We start from the raw sequence: 22,779 nt of genomic DNA on the forward strand, positions 1-22,779 counted from the left end.
ATTTACTCGATTAAGAGAGTATGAGTTGAGGTGCGAGAGCTCGCATGGCAAAAAGTCTGATTGGTCCTATTACCACTTCACTTTTGTTCTCGTTATGTGAGAAACTCTCATCATACCATGTATTTGCTTGGTTGTGTAAATTGAAAGATGTCACATTTATGCGGACAAACCTTGACAAATTTGCAACCCACAAAATAAAAGCCTTTTTTGCATAATAGCCACTGTCTCAACAAACGGGAAGCAATAAGTAATGCCTCCCACTTGCCAAAAATGGTGAATGTTACACAAGCTAAGACATGGTGTTTATTGTTTGAGTACAGTAATTAATATGAATATCATAAATGTAAAAAGGTGGAGATTTTATGTGTAATTCTTCAAATCCATTGCTACATTGATGCTGGTGGAAAATATGCAAATGATGTAAACGTGTAGGTACAAGAAATCATTTGCATGCTGAATGCAGGAGTGCTTATAGCCTAAGTTTACTTTGTAGTCTGTGTTTTTAATGGGCCTTTTTTTGACTAGTCATGGTAGGACATAAACAGGTGTTACCAATGACATTGATGATGGCTCTGTTCCATTCAAGTGTAGCCTATCAGTAAGCTGTCAGTTAGCCACAATGTAAAGTAGCACAGATGGCACACTGGGAAACAGGGAAGGCTAAATGCATTCAGCCCTTTTTAAAAGTAATGAATTACACCAGTGATTTTCCTTTTAAGTGTCAGTGAAAAAGGACTTTTGTGGGATAAGTTGAAGCAGACTTAGCGGTTGTACCACTGCTGGCTTGTCAGTGGCTAAAGCTAGTTGGCCTATTCGTTACTTTTATATTCATGCTCACAATACACTAGAAAGTAATATAATATTCACAAATACTTTTTTTTTTAAACTATTCTCAACTAAATTTTCATTGAATCACTTGATGTTGATGTTTCAGTAACATTTATTTGCCTTTCCCTTTCTTTGTAACCATGCTAGCAGCACATAGTACTAAATGTTAGAATTTGAATTATAACAACCTGCAAATGATATCACATTCCCATAAGCCTCAGCCTAAATTTATGTTTGGCTATAATTAAAAAATATTAACAAGCTGTTTAAGTGTAGTAGCATTAGCTTGTGGTGAAAACATCATGCTGAGTGGGAAAGACCCTCAGTCATAAAAACATGGCTGCCATCAGAAAAACAATGACTCTGAAGACATGTAAGACATAAGACATGTATTATGTAGGTTATTTAACAGTTGTACATTTTCAATGCACACAGCTATCATAAAACATTTAGTAACTATTTAACATTTTACAGTACTTAATCTTCACAGTTTGTTTTTCTATGTCAATTGTTTTGTACATGTGTGAAAGTTCTACATTTAAATGTCAAGTTTGGGTAAACAACAGTAAAAAACATGATACATGTTCAAGTTTTTCTTAATTGGGACGCAGGTTGTGCTAAAGTCCAAACATGAAGCTTCCCAGCAAAATTATTTGAAGCAGTGACATAGCCGACATGTGGATATGACTGGCCGCCCCTGTGAGCAGTTTGGCGTCTTTGGACACAGAGATGATGCGACTGAAGGTGGGGTGGATGTGTCTAAAGTTGTTCTGAAGAGGTGTCATCTGCTCTGCATCCACTTCTGTTGAGAAGATCTGCCAGGTAAACTGAACCAGCTAAGGAGGAACAAAAAGACTTTTAAAAAAACCCTGTGTGCAGAACCCTGTTAGTTATTTTGGAAAATGGCTGTAAATACCTACTTGGGACCATGAGATGTAGATGGGGACTTCATACAAAGTCCATATGACTGCTTGTGAACATGGAGGGGTGGTGAGGCTGCCGTAATAACGAAAATACTGACTCATGTTGTGCTTCGGCAGAAGGCTCATCAGCGGAAATGGCTTGACTTTAGCAGTTTGGCCTTGAGGAAAGATGCACAGCCATAATGAGAACAGATGCAAACGACCAAAAGAGATATACATTTGTTATGGTTTTCTTCATACCTTTGTAAGAAACAGATGACAGCTTTTGTGATATATGTCCAAAGTGCACATTATCTGCATAAGCAACCTGTAAAAGGAGCGAAATCAGGATGAAAAATAACTACAAATGCTTAGAAATAAAGAACACACATGATTTATTGAAAACTGACATCAATAAAGAATCCAAGAACTGCAAGTCCTGTTGGGTCATCTAAGGCTGCAGTCAAATTTGGATGGATGGACTTCATGTTGACAATATGCATCTAGAGAAACACAAAAAAGACATTAAGGGAAGTCTGCTCTGCATTATACTTTTAAAACTGTGTTTCAGTGCCGATCTGTCTACTGACCGTACTGTACCTCCATCGGGTATCTGCGTCCGTGCACTGTGTGCTCTGATCCGTTAGTAGCCGGGCCTCCCCAGTGGAAGTGCAGCTGCATGGTGTGATAAACACCTGGAAGACCTCCACCGCTCACTGACATGCCACTGCTGACCTGCAGCACCACTGGAAGTGACCAGAAACATTAGAAACATCACCAAAAAAGAGAAAACAAATCCTTTTTCAGTTAGGAACATTCACCAGAGTGTCCGTCATTTGCAAGCGTCCAGTGGCCTGTTTGGATCGCATCAAAGCCCTCGAGATGTAGAGAATCCAGAGACTCATTTCTGGTCATCTGGTGCTCCAGGTTGATGGGGGAGTGAAGCTCTTCAAGTAAAGGATGACAGGACGAGAACATGTCTCCCCATGCATAAGGATCTGAGGGAGGTGAAGGAACCATGTAAGAACCAAACAGACCAGAACAGAACAGAACAGAAGACATGAATGTTATTTTAATCACCCTGGAGCATCCATGGGATATCAAGATTATTCAAGAGATTAGATAGTTCAAGATCAAAAGATAGTTTAAAAAAAATCCCAACTTTTGTTGGATTGCAGACTTAATAATTAGAATTCTTGTAAAAGTTGAAAATGAAAATACAGCTGTATCAGAGCTTTTGATCATAAAATGTAACCTTTTTCCAGTTGTTATGATGTTATGTTGTGTCATAGACATAAAAATGTTTGCCTGATCTGACTCTTCACCAGTCAGGCCCCTCTTCCAATGTGAAAGAAGGGCAAAACCTATTTAAATGATATCCACTGAAGAAGACTGCATGACCTGATCAAATGCTGCAGAACAATGGACCTTTTGGTGAGATACAGTAGTCTGCACTGAGAAAAACAGTCATGATACTAAAATATTTTTTTAACTTCCTTCTTTCTTTTAAAAATCTCCAAAATTCGTTTAGATCTCCACAATACCTTCTAAAGAAACATTCTCAGAGGTCTCGTGGAAAAAAGATCAGCTGACATACATTTTGGGAAATTCACAGCTTCCATATAAATCTAAGAAAGCTCTTAAAACAAAGATAGACTTCTTTGATACTAAAAAATAAAATAGAATGAACTGGCTCAGTTTAATTATTATTACCATGAATTATTATAATAACACATTGAGGCCTATTTGTAGAGCACCTTTAAAAACACAGTAATACAAAGAGTTTTTCATGAAACAACAACCAAACTAAAATCACATCAACAATCAGAGACAGTAAATACAGGTGTTGGTTAAATATATCCCACACCATAAAGGTACAGGATACTTTAAAATGTATATGCATTAAAGAATTCTTGTAAAAAAGATTTTCATTTTCAACTTTTTCTCCTTTAATAAAAAGGAGATTTAAAAGATCAACCTGATTTTGCCAGCTTAATGTCCTCTGACAGGATGCTAAAACTGCTGTCTGTGTGTTTCAAATGAATAGTTAGCTCGTAGATTACTCACCACAGTGCGGCTCGGTGTAACAGTAGTCCTCTGGAATACAAAAAACAGCAAAATGTTCAGAAGAAATGCCTTGTTTTAATTTAAGTAGCTTTAATCTATTAAAAACATAGATGGATATTTTAGTCATCTGAAACTCGAGCAGGACCCTCACCTGAAATAACATATGAAACAACAGTCATGAGGAGAGCGGCGGTCTGAATCATGGTCAGATGTGGAACTCGATGAACCCGCTCAGGTGTATGTTTGTGAGGTAGACTCAAGAGGAGGGAGAACGTCGTCCTGCTTAAATAGCAGCCCGAGGTGGAAGCTGAGTTTTCCTCCTGGTGTGATCAGTGATCTGTGTCATTACAAGTCCAGTGGTCTTTTTCTGATCAACAGGCTCATTGATGCAAGACAGCCCCCATCCTCCCCCACACACACCCACACACCCCATCCCTCCTTCCCACTGCTGCCAGCAAAGATACCCACTGACCAGTAACAAGACCCATTCATCTCATGGGAAAGTCAGGATGTGTAGCAAGCAGAATAAGAAAGGTACAGAATATACATGACTTTATCGGCAGGCTATAAAAATCTAGTTACAGAAATATAGATGAATCAGATTTAAATCTAAAAGGGACAAAATCCCACTTCAAAACAACAGTTTATATGCTTTTAGTAAGTCTTTCTTCTTTGATTCATTTATTTGCCATCACAGTCTGGGTTTGTTTGCCTGAAGCCACTGAAGAAGGGCTTTGACCCAAATGTGTGCGGCAATCAAAAAAGTGGATATTTAAGATTTTGGTGTGCTGTCCTGAATCACTTTCGATCATTATAATTATTGAAATTTGAAATGCCATGCATCCACTTATTTGATTTGGTCACTATAACAACTACATCTAAATACATTGACTAATTAGCTGAGTAGTCAGAGGGTAAAAAACAATAACGTATGCTCTAAAATGATGTCTTGTAAATACATCCAATTATTTGCTATGGCACTTCTTGTGAATTCAATAACAGTATTAGTAGTTTCCTTAATTTCTAATTAAGTAAGTTCTGCAAGTTCTTTCCACACTGTCTCATAAAGACATCCATCTTTACTGAGCTTCTCAGAGTCAAGTGTTACATCTCCCTCATCTAGAAAACGATCATGTGGTTGTGTCACTACTCGGCCTGTGTGAACAAAGCCTCTTTTCTTCAGCGACAATGCACCCCAGCAGGATATCGCTATCTGCTCTGACGGCTGCCTTATGAGTCACTGTGAAATGCAATATATGCACTTTCTTTAAATCATTTGACTCAGGAATAGTGCGGGGAATTCCCTGCATCGCACCTTAATCCTTCGACATTTGGTCACTGCAGACAGAGATATTTCCTCCACAAGTCAAAGGAGTTAGAGAAAGGTAAATGTAATGGATGCTGTGTTCATAACCACTGACGCATGAGTCGTCCTTCATGGTGCAGTTTATTTGGCATTTTGATTAGATGTACATCTACCTCAGGGAGAAAAAAATAATAATAATAAAAAAAAAGCCCTCCCTCCCACCCCTGCAAATAAAGCATTCTTTAAGTTTAAAGGCTATGAAATAAGACAATGAAATGTATTTGTTTTGTTATACATAAAACATTTCTAATCCAGTAAAATGAGATGTAACACCGTCACAGAAACTTGTGTCACTGCAGCTGTTCCAGTCATGGGCAGGATTCTTTGATGCACACGGAGTATTTCAACCTACTATATACGACAGAGTGTCGAGTTTAAAATGTTGCTTTTAAAAAGAAAATTCTCTCAGCATGCCAAGCGACAAATAAACATGCACCTCAGGTCCAAAGTAAAAAAAAAAAAAATAGAAATAAAATCAAACCAAACAAAGCTGATGGGTAAAGAAAATTAAAATCAAACCAGAACACCATCTTCTTCCTATACACACATGCAAACTTTTTTTTCCACTATTTGAGTTTTTGTTGGTTGGATAATCCTCTGTGGATTGTCAAAGCCCCCCCCCCCCCCCCCCAAAAAAAAAATGGGGGAAAAAAAAATGGGGAAAATAAGTTTCAGCACAAAAAAAAAGTTTTCTACACATACAGTACATTCAAACAGGAAGTACAGACGTACACAGTCATAGCGACACATTTTCAGCTGGTGCTCTTTATGCAGATCAAACGCTGTTTAATGCTGGTGGCTGTGGGTCGACTCTATTCCAAACATATTTCTGGCTTTTTAAAGCTCATCTTTGAGTGAATCAAATGATTGTCATCATATCAGAGGTCTAAACATTTTGCCACTTTTCTTTATTTCAACTTTTTTTTTTTTTTTTTTTTTTTTTTTAACTGCGAACCCACTGATAAACAGAACAGTAACAGACCCATCAACAACACCAAACAGGAAAAAGACTCACAGCTACAGTCAGCGACATTATCTTCATCAGTAGCTGAGGAAACACAATCGTACATATAAGCACATCAGGGATGGAGGGGCAGCATCCAAACGTTACACCTGACAGATTAATCTCCAAAAGTTCAAAAAAAAAAAGAAAAAAAAAAGAAGAAAAACCCTGAATTAATAAAGAGATGAACGTGCAAAACATTGAGCTTTGAGTCACTAAACATGGTTCAGTTAGCAAATACACAACTATCCTGCGGAGAGTTAATGATAAAGCAACAACAACGGGACTGTTTGCATGATTCAACAACTTCATGATTGTTAACACTTCTGTAAATAAATTGATTTTTGTCAAATTCATTAGCGGGATATCAACCCCTAATCTTCACACATGCACTTAATCGCGCTTGCTCACTGATCAGTGGACAATAAAACTATCAAGATTACAGCCTGCAGTCATACATTATAATCATAAAGAACACAATACCAGACTCTGATATTTATAAGTACCACCACAATCCTTGACACACAATGCCTTGTGTTCTCATTACCTAGTAAAAATCCTGCAGTAGGAAACTAACTGTACCTTCTTGTAAGGTTAAACCTCTTTATTACAAAACAGCTTTTGCTTCAAATATGCGCTATAAACCTGGAAGACCGCTTCATGTAACAGACTCATAAGAAAGTGAAGGGACAGGAGGTTCTTTTTATGAGCGAGTAGAAATCGTGATCTGGGACATGCCGAGAGACAGATTGGATGAAAACATTATTGAAGCCTGGCGATCATTCCGATCCGTCTGAAAGACACTATGATGCTAACAAAGACGCAAAGGGAACAATTGCTGGCTTCGCTGTCCGTCCATCATTCTTTGCCTTGTGCTGGACTCTGACACACAGGTATAACAAATTTGAGCCGCACAGACCTGAGGGGTATTTACATCAGGGCTTCCCGACCAATCAGAACACCTCTGAGATGTTTCAAAAGCTTCCCTAAGTGAATAGTAAGGTCGCAGCCTTCTTTGCCTGGATATAGTTTTACTTTCTCTGTACAGAAACGGTCCTCTTTGCTCCTTCAGAAGCATTAAAAAAAACAAACTCTCAGAAGGCCGACTGTAGAAGATTCTCCAGAGAGAGGGCGTCCTGGCTTTGTTGCATCTTCTAAAAAAATGTGCTGCCTCTGATATGTCTGTACAAACTTTAACTACACAACAGACTGCTGCATCCTCTCCTGCTGCAGAGTGCACACACTGGCTTCCTCGACCAGCAGGTAATGTCTCGATGCAGCTCTGTATCGTCAGTCCACAGTCCTATACCACGGTGCTGAGGGAGGTGTCTGCTGGCATGGAGGCGGGTACGAGGCCATCTGTTGGGGTGTCGGGCCCCACAAGGAGGGTGCTGCTATCTATGGAGTCCTCCCTCTCCTGAGATGATGGTGCCATGTTTGACACAGGACGGGAGGCGTTGGGAATATCGGCATGCATCCCGTCTACCATAGTGTTCATCTGGCTTGGCACCAAGGCAACACCACTGTGTCCTGAAGTAAAAATCAAAGAGAGGACATGAAGACCAGAGCGTGACTCTGTAAACATTAAGGTACGACCAAAAAAATTGAACAAGTTTGTACCTAGGTCCACGTAGAGTAAGCTGTCTGGGTTGATGGAGGCTTCGTATGGAGGAGGGGGGTCGTCAGGGTGCTGGATGTCGGGGTATTTGTAGGCTGCATACGGTGGGGGAGGCTCTTGGAAATGGAAAGCGCCTCCCTCTCCGTCATCAGAGAGATGCAGGGGAGTGAGGCCTGTGCCAAAGGCATCCGGGCCGTAGTCAAAGCCTGGGACTCGTCTTCCAAGGTTAAAGTGGTGCACTGTGCAAAAAAAAGAAAAAAAGAAAAAACAAAAGCAGGCACGAAGATGAAAAATCAGTGCAGAAGTGCACCAAAAATACATCCACAAAACGAGGACACTTTCATTAACAGACAAACTGAATTAGCAAGAAAAAGGAGAGGGTTTTAAAAATAAATAAAAAAGGCTATGTTTTAAAGTAAAACATTTATTTTCCTTAACATCCTAAAACTACAAAGGGTTCTCAAATGTTGCTATAAGTGCAGCTCAGTGTATCACAGGGCTTGAAATTAATTGCTGCAGTCAAATGAACTGACACTAATTATGATAAAGAAAGCCTCATTACATAAGCAAGAGATCATGGTTTGGAGAGATGTGTGTGTCCAACAGGCATAACACTCACAGTTTCCTCCAATCAGAGTTTCGATGCGTTCACGTCTCCGCTGCCGGAGTCTGTGCACCATGAAGAGCAGCAGCGAGAGGATGAGGAAGGATGAGATGCAGCTGACGATCAGCCTCATCCCGCTTGCCATAGAGTCGAACAGACTGTTGCCATCTGAGGAGAGAAAGGACGAGACAAAAACAGGGATATGAGCTAATTCATGTTCATGGGTTTAAATTGATCAAGTGATCTGATTAGTGATGCATATTTAGGAGAGCAGGCTTATTGAATTTGTCTTTATGGCTCAATTTAAGAAAATCGATAAAGTATATGTTATTTTTTTGCACACAGTGAAATGATATGCCGTGGCTGAAAGAAAGTAAACCAAAATAAAACATAAATTAATGTAAATTAAATCTCCAACAAGTGGGAACGAGAGCACTGACATGAAAATCCCTCCATGTAAATATCTCTGCAGCAACTTACACAAACTATTGGCTTAATGTTTAAATGTCAAATCTTTTTTTTGCAAGGTTCTAATCATTGAGGCGTGGCAGACTGGCAGTACCTGGGTCCAGGCAGGTGAACTTGCAGCACTCTTTAGGATCCTTGCGGAAGTGCTGGCAGCCCTGCGGACGCTCACACAGAGCTGCCACACACATCTCAGGCTCCCCGTCGTGACATGTGCAGCTCAGACACGGGTCGTCACCCTTAGGCGTGAAGTAGTAGCCCTCGTTTACGACGTTATCTTTAATATCCACACACGTTTGCCCTACAAATGACATATAACATCAATATATAGTTCAGAAAATGACAGGAACATTTCAGATCGATTATCAAATTAAAATTTCAGCACTCACTCCTCTTGCAGAGAAAGGGAAACTTCTTATAACAGTTCTCAGCGTGCCAGCTGTGCAGGCCTCGTTCATTCATGCTTTTAATTTGAAAGCGCTGCAGCTGGGCACAGAAGACGTTGTCTTGAGTGGGAGACGCCTCCCCAAAATTGGTTAGACCCTCAGGTGGCAGAAACACCTGCATCGACCCTGATGAGAGAAAAAAAGACAATCTTTAAGCATTTCAATGATTGATGAAGAACATATGAGCTTCTAAAGGAGCAGATAAATACCTTTGTATGCCACCTCCCAGCGGCCCTCCAGGGAGTTGTTCTGATTGGTGATCACATACTGGTACCCCACCCAAAACCTGAAAGCAAATCACCAAAATGTTTAACTTTACCTCTGAAACTCCTACACTTAACTACCACAATTGGCCACTAGAGGGCCTGCAACACATAACAGAGCACTGTCATTACCCCCACAGCAGAGCCCGAAATAAGTATATGTTATTTTTTGCTAACAAAATATGTCAGCCACGGACAAATATAGGTTTAATAATAATAATAAATAAAATAAAAATCAGCTTTTCTCTGTAAATGAATGGTAAATAAACAACCAAAGAAAGAGCAGCACTCTTAACACTCATTTAAAAAAGTGTTTGTTTTTGTGAGAAGAATTTTGAAACAAAATAAAAAATGCACTTAAGTAAATCAGACCTTGTTAACCATCAGAAGCTTTAAACATTAAGAGAGTAAAAACTTACTTGCACTGGTCTCTGCGCTCACAGACTTTGTCATCAAAATCAACCTCGATCTTCAGTATGAACTGCAGCTCCTCGTTGGTACCAAATGTGGCCAAAGAGCCGTTGACTTTCTGACAAGTATCCACGGCCTGCCAGTAATTCTCATTCCTCAGGTACACTTTGTAGCAGCTGGCTGTCTTCTCGTAGTGGTGCCACCCACTGGGGCATTTCTCTGTAGACAGAAAAAAAATAACAGTTTCAGGATTGTGGTGTGATAAAACCTGGGTTATAATGCAGATTCAAAGACTTTATAAGCAGCCAAAATAAAACGAGATTCTTACTGTTGAAGCGCACAGGCTGAGCCACACCTATGACGTCTTCTACCTGGTCATATCCGTTACCAAAACGAAACCTCTCCTCCTTGATAGCTGCAAAACAAAAGACTCTAGGTCAACATGTGTGATTTTTTGTTTTTGTTTTACTTCCTTCAAGTCTAAATTATACGTGCACAAAAGCCTTTTTGATTAAAATAAAACCAGTAAGATACAAGTTTACATTAAAAAAAAAAAAAAAAAAAAAAGGTCCACAGACTGTATGGTCTACTAATGGCATTCCTCCTGGTACATTTCTAGGTCTCCTACAGTTTTTAACCTCATGAGCTTTGGATTAACATTTCCTACTGTTTCGAGGTTCTTTACTGATGACATGAATTTACAAACAGTTTTGTCTGCATCTCCAAAATGTCAAGGTAGATACTGATAAGAACATAACAGCAGAACCAGTTTACATTCTAGCACACACGTTAGTATCCTTTTTTAAATGTTATAAAAGCCCATTTGAATCTAAAATCCAGCATTGTGTACATAATGAAAATTCTACACTTTATTATAAGGAGTCTGAGAATGAATCCAATACATGAAGTAACAATTAAAATATTGATAATCACCCAGATACTAATGACTGCATGGTTTATATTCTGAAATGTCATCTACTGTATCTTAAAAGCCAACAATACAACCTCACTAACTTCGGAAACTTGAGTTTCTCAGTTTACAGCATCACCCATACAGAAGTCAGACAGCTCAGCATAAAAAAAGGGAACAGAAGATATGTATTCTTACTCACATGCTGATTGCTTAAACGTCAAGTGATTTTCAGAGGACACTAAGCTGATAAAATAAAGTAAACTAATTGTTCACTTGATGTTTCTATGAAATTAAAACCTGGCATATCAGAAGTTCCCTTCACTTTGGATACATAAGGGGAAAAAAACAATCACTTTCAATGTTGTGAATCTGTAACATCAAGCATATGTTTTTTAAACATTCTGTTGTTATTTCAACTTTAAATTGCATTACTTGTCTTCAGACACAACCGTTATGGTAACAAGTGTCTTTTTTTGCAGGCTGGTTAATATTTGTAGAGTCTGCTATATGTTCGTTGCTAGTTAGTTATCCATATAACAGCTTCAACCTTCTCCTCTTTAACCTGCACTGAGTTTACATGATTGAGCACTTTCCTTTTGTAGTGTTTTGCTGGTGTTAGTGAGACAGATCGCTCAACCTTTGACTGTATTCAATTAAAGAAAGAGCTAATCCCATCCTGGAACACTGATTTCCATGCATTCTGTTAATCTAGTTTACAGTGAACCCTCACTGAGGCATGATGTTGATTGTTGGGTTTTTTATTTCATTCTGTACGATGCTACAGCCACTTAGAACATAAGGAAGAGGACAAATCATGGCATGAGAGCCTTATTTGAGAAGCCTATACATAGATTTGTAGTTAATTACATTATATTGTTCAATAAAGACGCTTCCAGTGCTGTTCCCATTTCCTTCCTTTAATGCATGTTTAAAAAAATGTGTTTTGATGAACACAGTCCACTGTGAAAGTTCAATCAGGATACAGTGTTGTTAACATGCCAGCAGCATTTCCACAAAAGTAAGCATTACCACTTCTGTACCAGGGTCACATGCTGAACTCAATCCTTTCAATAATTCCTATTATGCAGTCAGAAATCTGGGGATAAGGTCTCTCTGGGTTTAAGAGCGGAAAACAAAAGGATTTCGGTCAAAGGATTAACTGCTGCTGCAACATTTCTGCTGTGTTTTGAAGAGATCAACAAGCAGTAAACAAAAACAGAGACACATGTGCAGCCACTCAGAATTTAACTCTGCCTCCCTCTGCCATCTGATGCTGTCAGTCAGCAGCTAATGGATTTACTGTGGTGGATATCGGCCGACTAACATCACGTCTAAGCCTTGTGGTTAAACAAATCATCTGGATTGAATTGAGTTTGAGGGTTTTACTGTGCAAATGTGTTAAGGCCCTTCCTTTGTTCATATGATGTCCACATGCCTCACTGAGCATCGCTGAATATTGCTCAATTGGACATTAGTTCTTTTTCTCTAATTCATGCTTAGAGCATTCAAACCAGTAATAAGAGATGTCCAATGTGTGGTTGGTTTGTGCGTGTGTAGAAGTTTTTTGTTTTTGCTAGTCTTTGCAGAAATCATCTTATGATTGTTAGGTAACAGAGTGGGTGTCAAAAAGGCTCAAGTGAGCAAAACTCACGAGGACAGTCCATCTCATCACTCTTGTCCTCGCACGCTGTCCAGCCGTCACACTGCCAGGACATCGGGATACACTGCATCTTCCCACTGCGGCAGGCGAACTGCCCGGGGCTGCAGCGCTGCTCTGTAACACAACAAGAGAGTTTGCGTGGTCAAACCTGCACAAAGCGGAGCCCTTTCCCAAACAAGAAAAAACACGTTCAGAATTAGAGTCAAGCAGTGGACAAGTTGAGTCCTAGAGTTGTTCCAATTTCAATGTAAGCTATTCAGTTGACTTCGGATGGAACAATAATAAGAAACAACAATGTGGTGTCAGTATAGAGTTAGTCAGAGCTAAAATCACTTCATGCTATATGATGCTGCAGACAGAATATGTCACTAATGTTTTCTCAGCATGGCTGTTTTTCAGCAAAGCAATGAGTATTCATCATTTACAAGGTTAGTAACAGGAGCATAATAAAAAAGTATCTTCCTCTTGAGTACAAACAGGCCCATTAATCAAAACTTGTAAAACCTCAAAACCAAATGGTTTGATGTCAAAAAATCACGTCACTCAAACAATGTTCAGCAAACGCAGAATGGTGAAATGTCTCAAAAAGCTCCATCTTTGTTATTCATTATCTTCTCAGTTATGACTTACCAAAATAAAATACATAAAAAGACAGTTACATGGCACGTTTATGTGTGTATGTATGTGGCCATGTTTTCCAAGGGTGTAACTTGAGACAGGCAATGTAGCATTGTCAACAATAATGTTACATCAATACAGGTATGGGACTCTGCTCTGGTGTGGAACAACATGCATCATAATAACTATAATATACACACTAGGCTTATCATGATACCAGTTTTAAACTTCCAAATGATATGATAATGATATGAAAAAATAAAATAACATCAGTACCTATTTCGATATCATGGCAAAAAAAAGTCACTAACAATGGGTTATTTCTTCTTTGCATCACCAAAGATTGCCAGCGAACTAAAAAGTTACTGTTTCTAAATTTCACAAATGTTTGTATCTCTGTCATTTACACAGTTGTAACCCCCCCTGCTCTCTGTGTTTGTGAGGGTCGCGCAATTAACCTTTGCATCTTTATGAGACGCTAAAACGACTGGAGAAATGTCAGGATTTGCCGAGCTGTGAATTTGAATGAACCACTGTTGCTCTCCCTTTCTGTATTTACATGTTTGACAATCTTAATAAATGGACAGACTTTTTTAAGTTCTTCCTGATGGTTTCTGGTGAGACAAAGTTCAATCAAATGACACACAAGAACAACTATCTTAAAATATAAATGCAATATCTGTCAACCAGGCCACTCACTGACAGATACAACATACTGAGAAAGTCAAGTGGGACGAAACAAACATTGAAGCCGTAGAGAAAAAAAAAAAAAAAAAAAGCCTCAGGACTTGATAACTGAAAGCACAGATCCTCTCAGAGAATCCTACATATTCACAAGACTCCAACCACTTTTAAGAGAACAACAGAATCTATTGTAAAGTTGTCATTGAGCAACATTTCAGTTATGACAGCATGAGGAGAGAAGGAGCCTCATTTAGACCTCCAGCAGACACACACACACACACACACACACACACACATCACATTTTCTATGGGTTTCTTTTGTCTCTTTGTATCTGTCAGCATCCCCATCTGCACTAAGTGGGTCTCCATACTGCATGTGATCAACATAAGGGACGCTTCAGCATCAGAGCTGCATGTGTCCTGATTCGATCATGTGATTAAAAGGTCTATAAGCAAACTCAAGAAGGTCCCAGCAATGTTGATGTTTACAGAAGAATAGGGGATTACTTTCGTTCTATTTTAACAACTTGTAAAAGAAATGTAAAGAATAAAATAGCTGAATGTTTTTAAAAGGCAGGTTCACCATGTTTAAGTATTTAAAGGTCAGGGTTCAAACTGAAGGAACTGCTAATATAACGTAATAAAACCACTAGACACAGCCACTATACTAACACATACACTGCTTGCTTACCTGACAATAATCTTGCCAGAGCTACCCGTGGACCTGAAAAGAATAGAAACAATAACAGTGACCATCCTGTTTGTTCTGCTTAGTATGTCCCCCTGTAAGGAAATCTATTATGTACACTGTTAACAGTTCTCTGGTATTTGGCAGGGCTCCCTGATTCCCCCAGTTGCTTGCCCAGTAGTGGGTCCATATACACCCTACCATCTGTTTCTTGGATACAGGTGGTTGTGTTTGCCTACAATGGAGCTGGACCACCCACTCACCTGACAAAAATGGCTGCACTATTTTTACTTTAAAAACAAAACAAGGCCAGGAGCTATTTCAAGGGACTATTGTTCCATGTGTGTACACAACAAGCCAGGTGACATCAACCTGAACAAGCTAGTCTTACAGTACCACCACCTACATGGTGTAGACGAGACGGTGATTAAAAACATGCCTTTGCTTGTACTTAAGTTCAGATTTCTTCACAAGTTGATGATTCGCCTGAACTAAATTAAAAAAAAAAAAGTGGGCATGTTGCTTGGACAGGCTCTCAGGAAAGATTTTCTTTTCACGACCGGATCGTATTGAAGGTTTTCTTATTTACAACCCCTGTAAAGCCTCAACAACAGCTTTGTCTTAAGAAAACCACTCAACCGCAGTGAGAATTTCAAAACTATTTGAACCCAGAAAACACAATGATTTATTATTACTTTCAAAAACCAGGAATCTTACATAATATTAGAGGTAATCTTTTTATATTTACTGTAACAAAAAAAAGGTCACAACCAACTTTCATCAGCAAGTCTGACCTCATTTTGTACAACCTCCTGCTTACTAGTCCTGATGTAGGTTCATAAAATATGAAAGAGTAAGGGTAAGGGGGGACAAAATATTGAAACAGCAATATATCATTGTCCTGACTTGTTTGATGCAATCATGAAACCGCTGTTGCCAAAAATCAATATTTTAATACAGAAAAGCGAAGCCCTAAGCAGAGTCCCCAGCCAATTTTGACTCACCACTTCCTGACTCCTCACACTGACACTTGAGAAATGAATGACGGTAAAGGGAGATAAAGTTAATATGCCAAAGAAGAAAAAAACAATGGGATAAAAAGAAGAAGATGAAGACAGGCAATAACGTCAAACAGCATCAAAAATTACGATTGTTTTGCGATACACGCATGGGCCATGTATCAATTCATATCATATTGTATTGTAAATCACCCTGTGTTTCCCCTCCATTTAGAACCCTGTTTCGTTTACAATCAAAACCAGCTAACCACCTAAACATGATACATTTTTTTGCTGAAGGCCCGAACAATTTCCTCAGTGGACTGAAGTGTGGAGTTGTTGTCTGTAAAAGACACAGCAAGATAAAAACATGCAAATAAAGCCTCACTTGAAAGAAGTTGACCTATCTGATAAGGCTGACCTCAAAACAGGTCTTCTTCGCTCTGCCAAGAGCAGACGTCACCTCGTCTTAGTTAATGCTAAGTGGATTGAGATGCATTACAGGCCTGTGGCTCTCCTGGGGCAGGATCCATTCTCATTTGTCCCACTGAGCCTGAATATGTGTCAAACTGATGGATAACATTAGAGGCCGTGTATCCAAACGCATTAGAGAGGATGTGTGATGTTAATAATTAATGCTTAATGTTTAGACAGAATATCTGGTTGTGGATAGACCAGGTTAAAAACGTGTGCATGGTTCTAAAAGATTGAGGTTTGTATTGCTTTTAGGCATATTAAAGTTTATGTGAAAATAACATCTATCTAATATCATCCTTCTTCCAAATTCCCATGAAGAATAACGCTTTGTTTATGAGCTGTGAACAACTTCATCAGAAGAAATGCAGAGCTTTTTCCTTGGAAAAAAAAAAGGTACAAACTGCTAAGGGATGCAACAAATGCAGAGCCAAATCCAGCTGGGGTCGTGTATTTAAAATATAGCTGAACTACACTTTTCAAGCTGTCTCTGCATGAGCTCTTGACCAAAAAAATCCACGCTTGATTTGCGCTTTCTGCTGCCTGTGGTTTGAATAAAGCTGCTTTGCTGTCTGAACAGTCTTCATCAGTATTCATTCTTCCTGAGAAGTACTGCAGGAGAAATCTTCAAAAGTAGAATTTATTCAGCTACCACTGGCCCCTAACTTTGGGGTTATCAGATATTACATGGTGCAAGCAAGAAAAGCCTCCATCTATAACAACTTCAATCGGGAGTACATGTCCCTAATAATGATCTGAACTGCCTGCTGAATGGGATGGAGTATATCTGAAAGGACTGTGGTCTGCAGCTGCCTGAAAGCTCTTCTGTCCCTTCTGGTTTGGGGAGGATTTCATAAGGGAGATATTTTTAGTAAAGATACTTGGTTTGGAGGTTTTGATTTTGGACGGGCTAGAAAGCCCAGCAATGACAGACAGAATGCCTGATGCTCAGTAGGTTTGACATGCAGGCTGTGAATTTGCTTCGTAAAAGGGTTGAAAAATAATTTAGCCTTTTTTTCTATACGAAGGCCATGAAAAAAGAAAAACAGGGTTATATCATCTCGTATTGAAGCTATTCTTCCCACAAGCATTAAATGTTTTCTAGAAATGAGTGAATGCCGGCTACTCTGAGAAATGAAAAGCCTCTGCATCTCTTACATAACCCGGAGGAAAATACAATAAAGACTATGAGACTGCCCTGACTCAGTGCTCCTGAAGTATCAGCACAGTCAACCGGCCCTGTGAAAACACTGCTTCATCTCCGAGGCTCCGTGTTAAAAGCAAAGAGTGGCTATGGGCATTCATTTGTTATTTGTTCAGCCAGCTTACATTTAAAACCAATACATGTCTCTTTACAGTGTGGGTGAAAGGCCTCCATGCTAAAAACAAGGCCTGTTTGGTTATGTAAAAAAAGCAATTTGGGGGTTGGAAATGAATGTGTCACTCATAACTGGTTTCCAAGAATTGGATCAGTAGTATATAGTCTGATAAAAACAATAATGTAATCAATTCTTAGCAATTTATTTAAGTATTGAATGTGTTCCAGGAATCAAAAACTAAAGCAAACAACGATCCTGACCTGCTGAAAATGAAGCACTATCCATGTGCTAGTACACAACTTTCTGCTGTCATACATTTATTAAGCCTGACTGAAACCTCTCGGCTCTGTCACACTGTCAGTATTCTCCTCTCAACATTTTCAGTCCCTTCACTTACACTTACACACTGCTCTACACTACCGGACAGGAGTAGGAGCATGAGCAAGAGGTTGCAAAAATGTTTCAGACGTGAAGCTCAAAAGTCTCACTCTTCCGGTGACATAAATATGTTAAAGGGCGGGGTGTAGCACTCGCTTCTGTAACAGGAAATGATAACTCTGCATTCTTTGAACTGTAAACTGCTGATCAAGACCAAAAAAAACTGTCACTGTTGGAGGGTTTCTCCTCTTCTGCTGAAACCCAATAACTTACAAACTGGGGGGGAAGTAATTCGATAACATCACTGTGAGAAGTTCTGGCTGTATTTCATGCTCAACACATTTGGGTCACTGCAAGTTAACCGTCAACTTCAACCGTAGACTTGTCAATCATCTGATGGAGAACTTATGGACTCAGCTGCTAGTGTTTATAAACCCCACAGAAAGTTCAGCAGACTGGTAGTTCCTCTTTATTTCTGTAAATATGAAGTGTTTCAGTCTCTGGAGTCCCTGGTATGTTCACACTTAAGGAGTCCAACCAGACAGTGCTACTTTGTCTGGTGCTTCACAGTATCTGAAGTAGCTCAGTCTAGCCTGAGGTTGGTGGCCTTTCGGTGACCCATATCTGCTGTGCTGTCTCATCTTAAAACAGGGCAATGTTGTCAAGAATGTGGTGCTAAAACACAAATCCCAATGAAAGTGTATGATTCACTATATTTTAATATACAGTAATACTGTAATCAAAGTTATAAAATACTGCTTTTTATCTAAGGAAAGCTGTCAAAACACCATTATGCAAATATGAGATGAAAAATGTTGCTTGGACCTAAATTTTATTTACAATTCTAACGTCCAACTTCACCGGAGTACTTCTTGTACAAACCAAGCAAAGGGCTTAATATTTAGCTAAATCAGTGAAAACATAAACTCTCAGCTGTAAATGCAGCTGAGAGTTCAAATAGTACACATACTATTATCAACATAGTGTGTAGTAATTTTGCAGTTTGACAGACAGGCTCAGCTAAACTAGTTTCCAGTCTTGGAATGTGGAAGTAAACAACAGTCCATCTGACGGCAAACGTCGCTACGGAGTAGCATCCATTTATGGTCTGAAGAAAAGAACTGACAAGTTGTTCATTTTGATTGTCAGAATTTGGAGAATCAGAAAAGATCATTGGTGGTGTGATGACAAGATATCTTTGGCTTACTGCGGATCTCACATTTGATTGCATACTGCATTTTGGCCAAATCAGTACGTACTACTAGTATAGTAGGCGGTTTCAAAAACAACCACAGTATAGAAAGGTGTACAATCCATCTACAGACATGTCATTGTAGATTGGTAGTCACCAAAGGACATAAATATGAGCTATCAGTGATGCCATTGCACTGCCTTGTAATGTGTGTTTGTATCCACTTCTATCCATTAATGTTCTGAATACTTCTACAACACTGTGTTTAATACCACAGTACTGCTATTACATATTATTTTAATATACATCTGAAAACTGGTAATCGAAAAGATTCTATTCATATTTTGGAATAAATGCACAACCTCCTTCCCTGAATGGAGAGTGTAATCCTGCAACTTCACTGCACACTGGTAAGATTCACGACCTAGTTGTACAAAACTGATAAAAAGTTATCACCAAATAGCGAGTCTATACAAATATATATTGTCATCTACAGGTGACTTGAGCACAGCTGAATTCAGTCTTCACCTGTTAGGAGACACCTGGCTTGCGTGATACAACATGATGTGGAACGAGTGTGGAAATCAGGTAAGCCAATTATAAAGGTCCGGAATTTATCAAGGCCAGATGCAGCATGTTGGGTGACTTGATACCAACTCCTAAAGCTTCAGAGAAAGTCTGAAATGATCGTGTGATGATGCAGGTACCTTTGTCAAGTCACACTGAAAGACTTTGTGAGATGCTGCGAGCTTACCTGTGTGCCTGAAGTGTTTCATGTTCACAGCTGCCTGGTTTTCAAAAATTGAATTATGTTCGAGTAAACTGGATTATTTTAAAAGGTGAGTGCCATGTGGGCATCAAGGTTTTGGAGGCCTGAGCTTCCATGTGCACCAGCACGATGCTCAACAACAGAAACATGTGCATGAAAGCAACAATATCCCCCCAACAAGGTGAATACACACAAAGTGGAAAAGTATGTGAGGAAGTATTTGATTCAAACGCATTTGACACAGATAGCCTAACGTTTGAGTTTCTAACAAAACCTGTGCCACTCTTCAACACAAGATTAAATAATGACTCAACCACTGGGAAGATAACTGATAACAGTTGATTTCATTGTGCAATTAAGTACAAATTAACCTCAGAGAGCACCCTGATATGAACTTAATGTCAGCTTAAGAACCAACCCTCTAGACAAATACACAAGAGGAGGGATGCAGTGCTGTGTGTAATGCATTTTCTGGGCAGGATTCTTGTTGCTTCTTTGGATTAAGCCAAACAATAGCGTGTTTATCCATGACTTGAATTGATAACAGTTTCTCTTATCCACACAATTGTCAGGATCCCAAGATGCATTTGTCCTCTTGCTGCTTAAAAATGTACCCAGAAAAGAGCTCTGGAAGCATTTGCATTCACAGCACGAGTACAAGCTTCCAATTGAGACAAATTAGGTAAAATAATGTCCTCGTTTGGTTCATATAACACTGGCATTTTGTGTCAAAGACAATTACCTGAGGAGGACTTCAGTGTGCCCGTAACGCTGCTATTTTAAGCACTAACAGGGTTTTCCCTTGTGAGGGGTTTTGTATGGTTATGTTATAAATTGCCTGCAATATATGTGGCACAAGACAAAAGAGTTTCAAGTGGGAGATATAAATAGTAAATTAAACTGAATCACCATTTATTGATTTTTAGGGTCAAGCGGTCCAAAGCATTTGCTTATCTAATCACACAGAAAGTGCGATAAAAACGAAATGACTGTCGTCTTCTGCTGGCATGTTTCAGTGTGACTCAATGTGAGGCAGCATTAGTGATGCAGGAGCATGCATCTCTAACATGCATTTCATATGAAAACAGTTCAGCAGACACACTGACTAAAACACAAACGTGGTTCTTTTTTTCTTGGAGGGGGGGGATTCAAATGTTTGCACACCTCTTTTTCCCCCCCCATTTAACATGAGCTAAGAAAGACACCTTTGTGCACCAAAATGTGTGTCAAAAATAAAATAAACAAAAAAAGATGAAATAAAGTGTGGACACTGAATTTTACATTTATCCTAAGAAAAACTTAGAACATAACAAGTAGCCACAAAACGAGATTTCTTCAGTCCTCTGTGCATTTCTTCAGACACATAGTTGAAAGGTGTGTTTCATAGTTTGAGGGGGGGGAGGGGGGTCTGTAGTTTAAAATCAAGTCCTCTGAAAAAAAAAATATATATATATATATATTCAGTAGAATTTCTGCAGAGATCTTCTACTTTTTCTTAGAAATAGTCTGCAGCTTTTCGTCTCTTGGGCAGTTGCAGCAGATTGTCTGTCAGGATAATTATAGGAAGCATAATTTCCCCCCTTACAGCCGTGTCAATTACGGTTCAATTATCATTTAACACAATAATTATTTTTGATATTTTGCTGCATTTATTCACGTGTTTGTTGTTCAATTTGCAGCGAAAATTGGTCAAAGTAATCCCACTTAAAAAAATAAAATAAAAATGTACTGCGAAAGTGGCGACACTGAGAAAGCGATGCACACGGTCCAGTATTAGCACACAGTCCTCCTCTTTATCTAGCAGGCCTTTCCGCCTGACCTGCCGCTTTCTGTTTCCAGCTGTAATCTCTTGTCCCCCCCCCCTTTCTTCAGAGACAGAGACGTGCCCTCGGGAATGTACGCAAAAAGACCCCCCCCCCCCCCCAAAACAAAAAAAAACACACAATGTAGATGTATTTACCTGTCCGTGGTGGGTCCGTTACCGTGAGGACGAAGAGAAGAGAGAAGAGCACGAAACTGCTGCTGTCAGCCTTTGGCAACATTTATCCTCCATTCATAGTAACTCCTCTATTCAAGAAATGTTAAAAGATATACCGAGGATCTGTCGCCCGCCCTCTCTCCGGATTTATAACGTTAACCACTCGGAGCACTTTGTACCCATTTCTTACGCACTCGAAGCGCAATTTAAGAGCGATAAACACCGCGAGTCCAAAGACATGTTCAGCAACACAGATTTGTTGTTAAATCTGCCCGAGTAAGCTGACGTTCACACAGCTAGCTGGTCTCTCCCGTTAACGTCGCCCGTCCTCTCCTGCTGCTCGGTGTGGAGCGGCGCTGATCCAAGATGGCTGCGGCCTCCCCCATCACAACAATCCCAACAATCCCCAAACATGGAAACGCACCGGATATCAGCTGGAGGAGCCTGAGGAGGGGAGGGGGGAGGAGGAGGGGGGCGGGCGGAGTTTAGTAGATTACACTCGGCGTGACACACGATAAACCAGTGTGTTTGCCCTTTTGAGATTATTACGTGATGAATCTCGCCCAAAAATATTAGCGCTGTGCTGTACTGAGCGGATGTCAACAGACTGTTTCAGTCTTCGCAGCGTTATGCAAGTTGCCGGCAACACTGGGTGGTGTAAAGTTCCGTTAGTTGCGCATATTAAAGGACTTTGATGAAGACTGATTCCATTTATTTGAAATGCAGCGATATCTCAAGATCCCACATTGACATTAACCAGTGTTTATGGCCTTCCCTCACTGGGACCGTCTGACCTATTTGACCTTGTGAGACAGCACGTGTCTAGGAAATGTCATTGTTTACTTTTGTCACACATTAGTGGTTTGAGTACAACACACTGCCCACTAGGTGTGGAATGACACACTTTCTCTTCAAGCGTTAAACATTAACTATGTTAAAATGTGAAGTTGTACACTTAGTAGTACTCATTATTTATGTTGTGTTATGAAAACACTGACCTTTGACTTCTGCAGCCCTCCCTAAGAGATCAAGTTGAAGGATCTGTTTTGATTTATTCAAAACAAATACCATTTGGCAATAAAAGAGCCAGAAGGGAACACCCCCCCCCCTATTAAGTTATAATTGCTCTAGTGTC

General features: G+C 39.6%; 2 protein-coding genes across 4 annotated transcripts; both read right to left on the bottom strand.

Moving 5' to 3' along the window:
• Positions 1-920: 920 nt before the first annotated feature.
• On the bottom strand, positions 921-5,282 carry car15 (carbonic anhydrase 15). 2 transcript variants are annotated; one of them, XM_065965816.1, is made up of 8 exons: positions 3,949-5,282; positions 3,798-3,827; positions 2,552-2,728; positions 2,331-2,465; positions 2,141-2,233; positions 1,992-2,058; positions 1,749-1,909; positions 921-1,664 (listed from the first exon to the last, which is right to left on the bottom strand). In XM_065965816.1, the coding sequence occupies exons 3-8, from the start codon at positions 2,633-2,635 to the stop codon at positions 1,446-1,448; spliced, it is 759 nt and encodes a 252-aa protein (XP_065821888.1). In that variant the 5' UTR covers positions 2,636-2,728; positions 3,798-3,827; positions 3,949-5,282; the 3' UTR covers positions 921-1,445. The 2 variants fall into 2 exon arrangements, with proteins under 2 accessions (XP_065821888.1, XP_020485544.2); XM_020629888.3 differs by having other exon boundaries at positions 2,331-2,476.
• A 124-nt stretch (positions 5,283-5,406) lies between these two features.
• dgcr2 (DiGeorge syndrome critical region gene 2) lies at positions 5,407-22,055 on the bottom strand. Of its 2 annotated transcripts, XM_020629870.3 has the most exons (11): positions 21,627-22,055; positions 14,540-14,572; positions 12,538-12,660; positions 10,302-10,388; positions 9,982-10,192; positions 9,509-9,585; positions 9,243-9,425; positions 8,951-9,154; positions 8,404-8,556; positions 7,787-8,023; positions 5,407-7,696 (listed from the first exon to the last, which is right to left on the bottom strand). In XM_020629870.3, the coding sequence occupies exons 1-11, from the start codon at positions 21,706-21,708 to the stop codon at positions 7,470-7,472; spliced, it is 1,617 nt and encodes a 538-aa protein (XP_020485526.2). In that variant the 5' UTR covers positions 21,709-22,055; the 3' UTR covers positions 5,407-7,469. The 2 variants fall into 2 exon arrangements, with proteins under 2 accessions (XP_020485526.2, XP_065821885.1); XM_065965813.1 differs by lacking the exon at positions 14,540-14,572 and having other exon boundaries at positions 21,627-22,054.
• Between the last annotated feature and the right edge of the window lie 724 nt (positions 22,056-22,779).

This window comes from Labrus bergylta, chromosome 17, assembly GCF_963930695.1.
Source record: "Labrus bergylta chromosome 17, fLabBer1.1, whole genome shotgun sequence".
Taxonomy (NCBI): domain Eukaryota; kingdom Metazoa; phylum Chordata; class Actinopteri; order Labriformes; family Labridae; genus Labrus; species Labrus bergylta.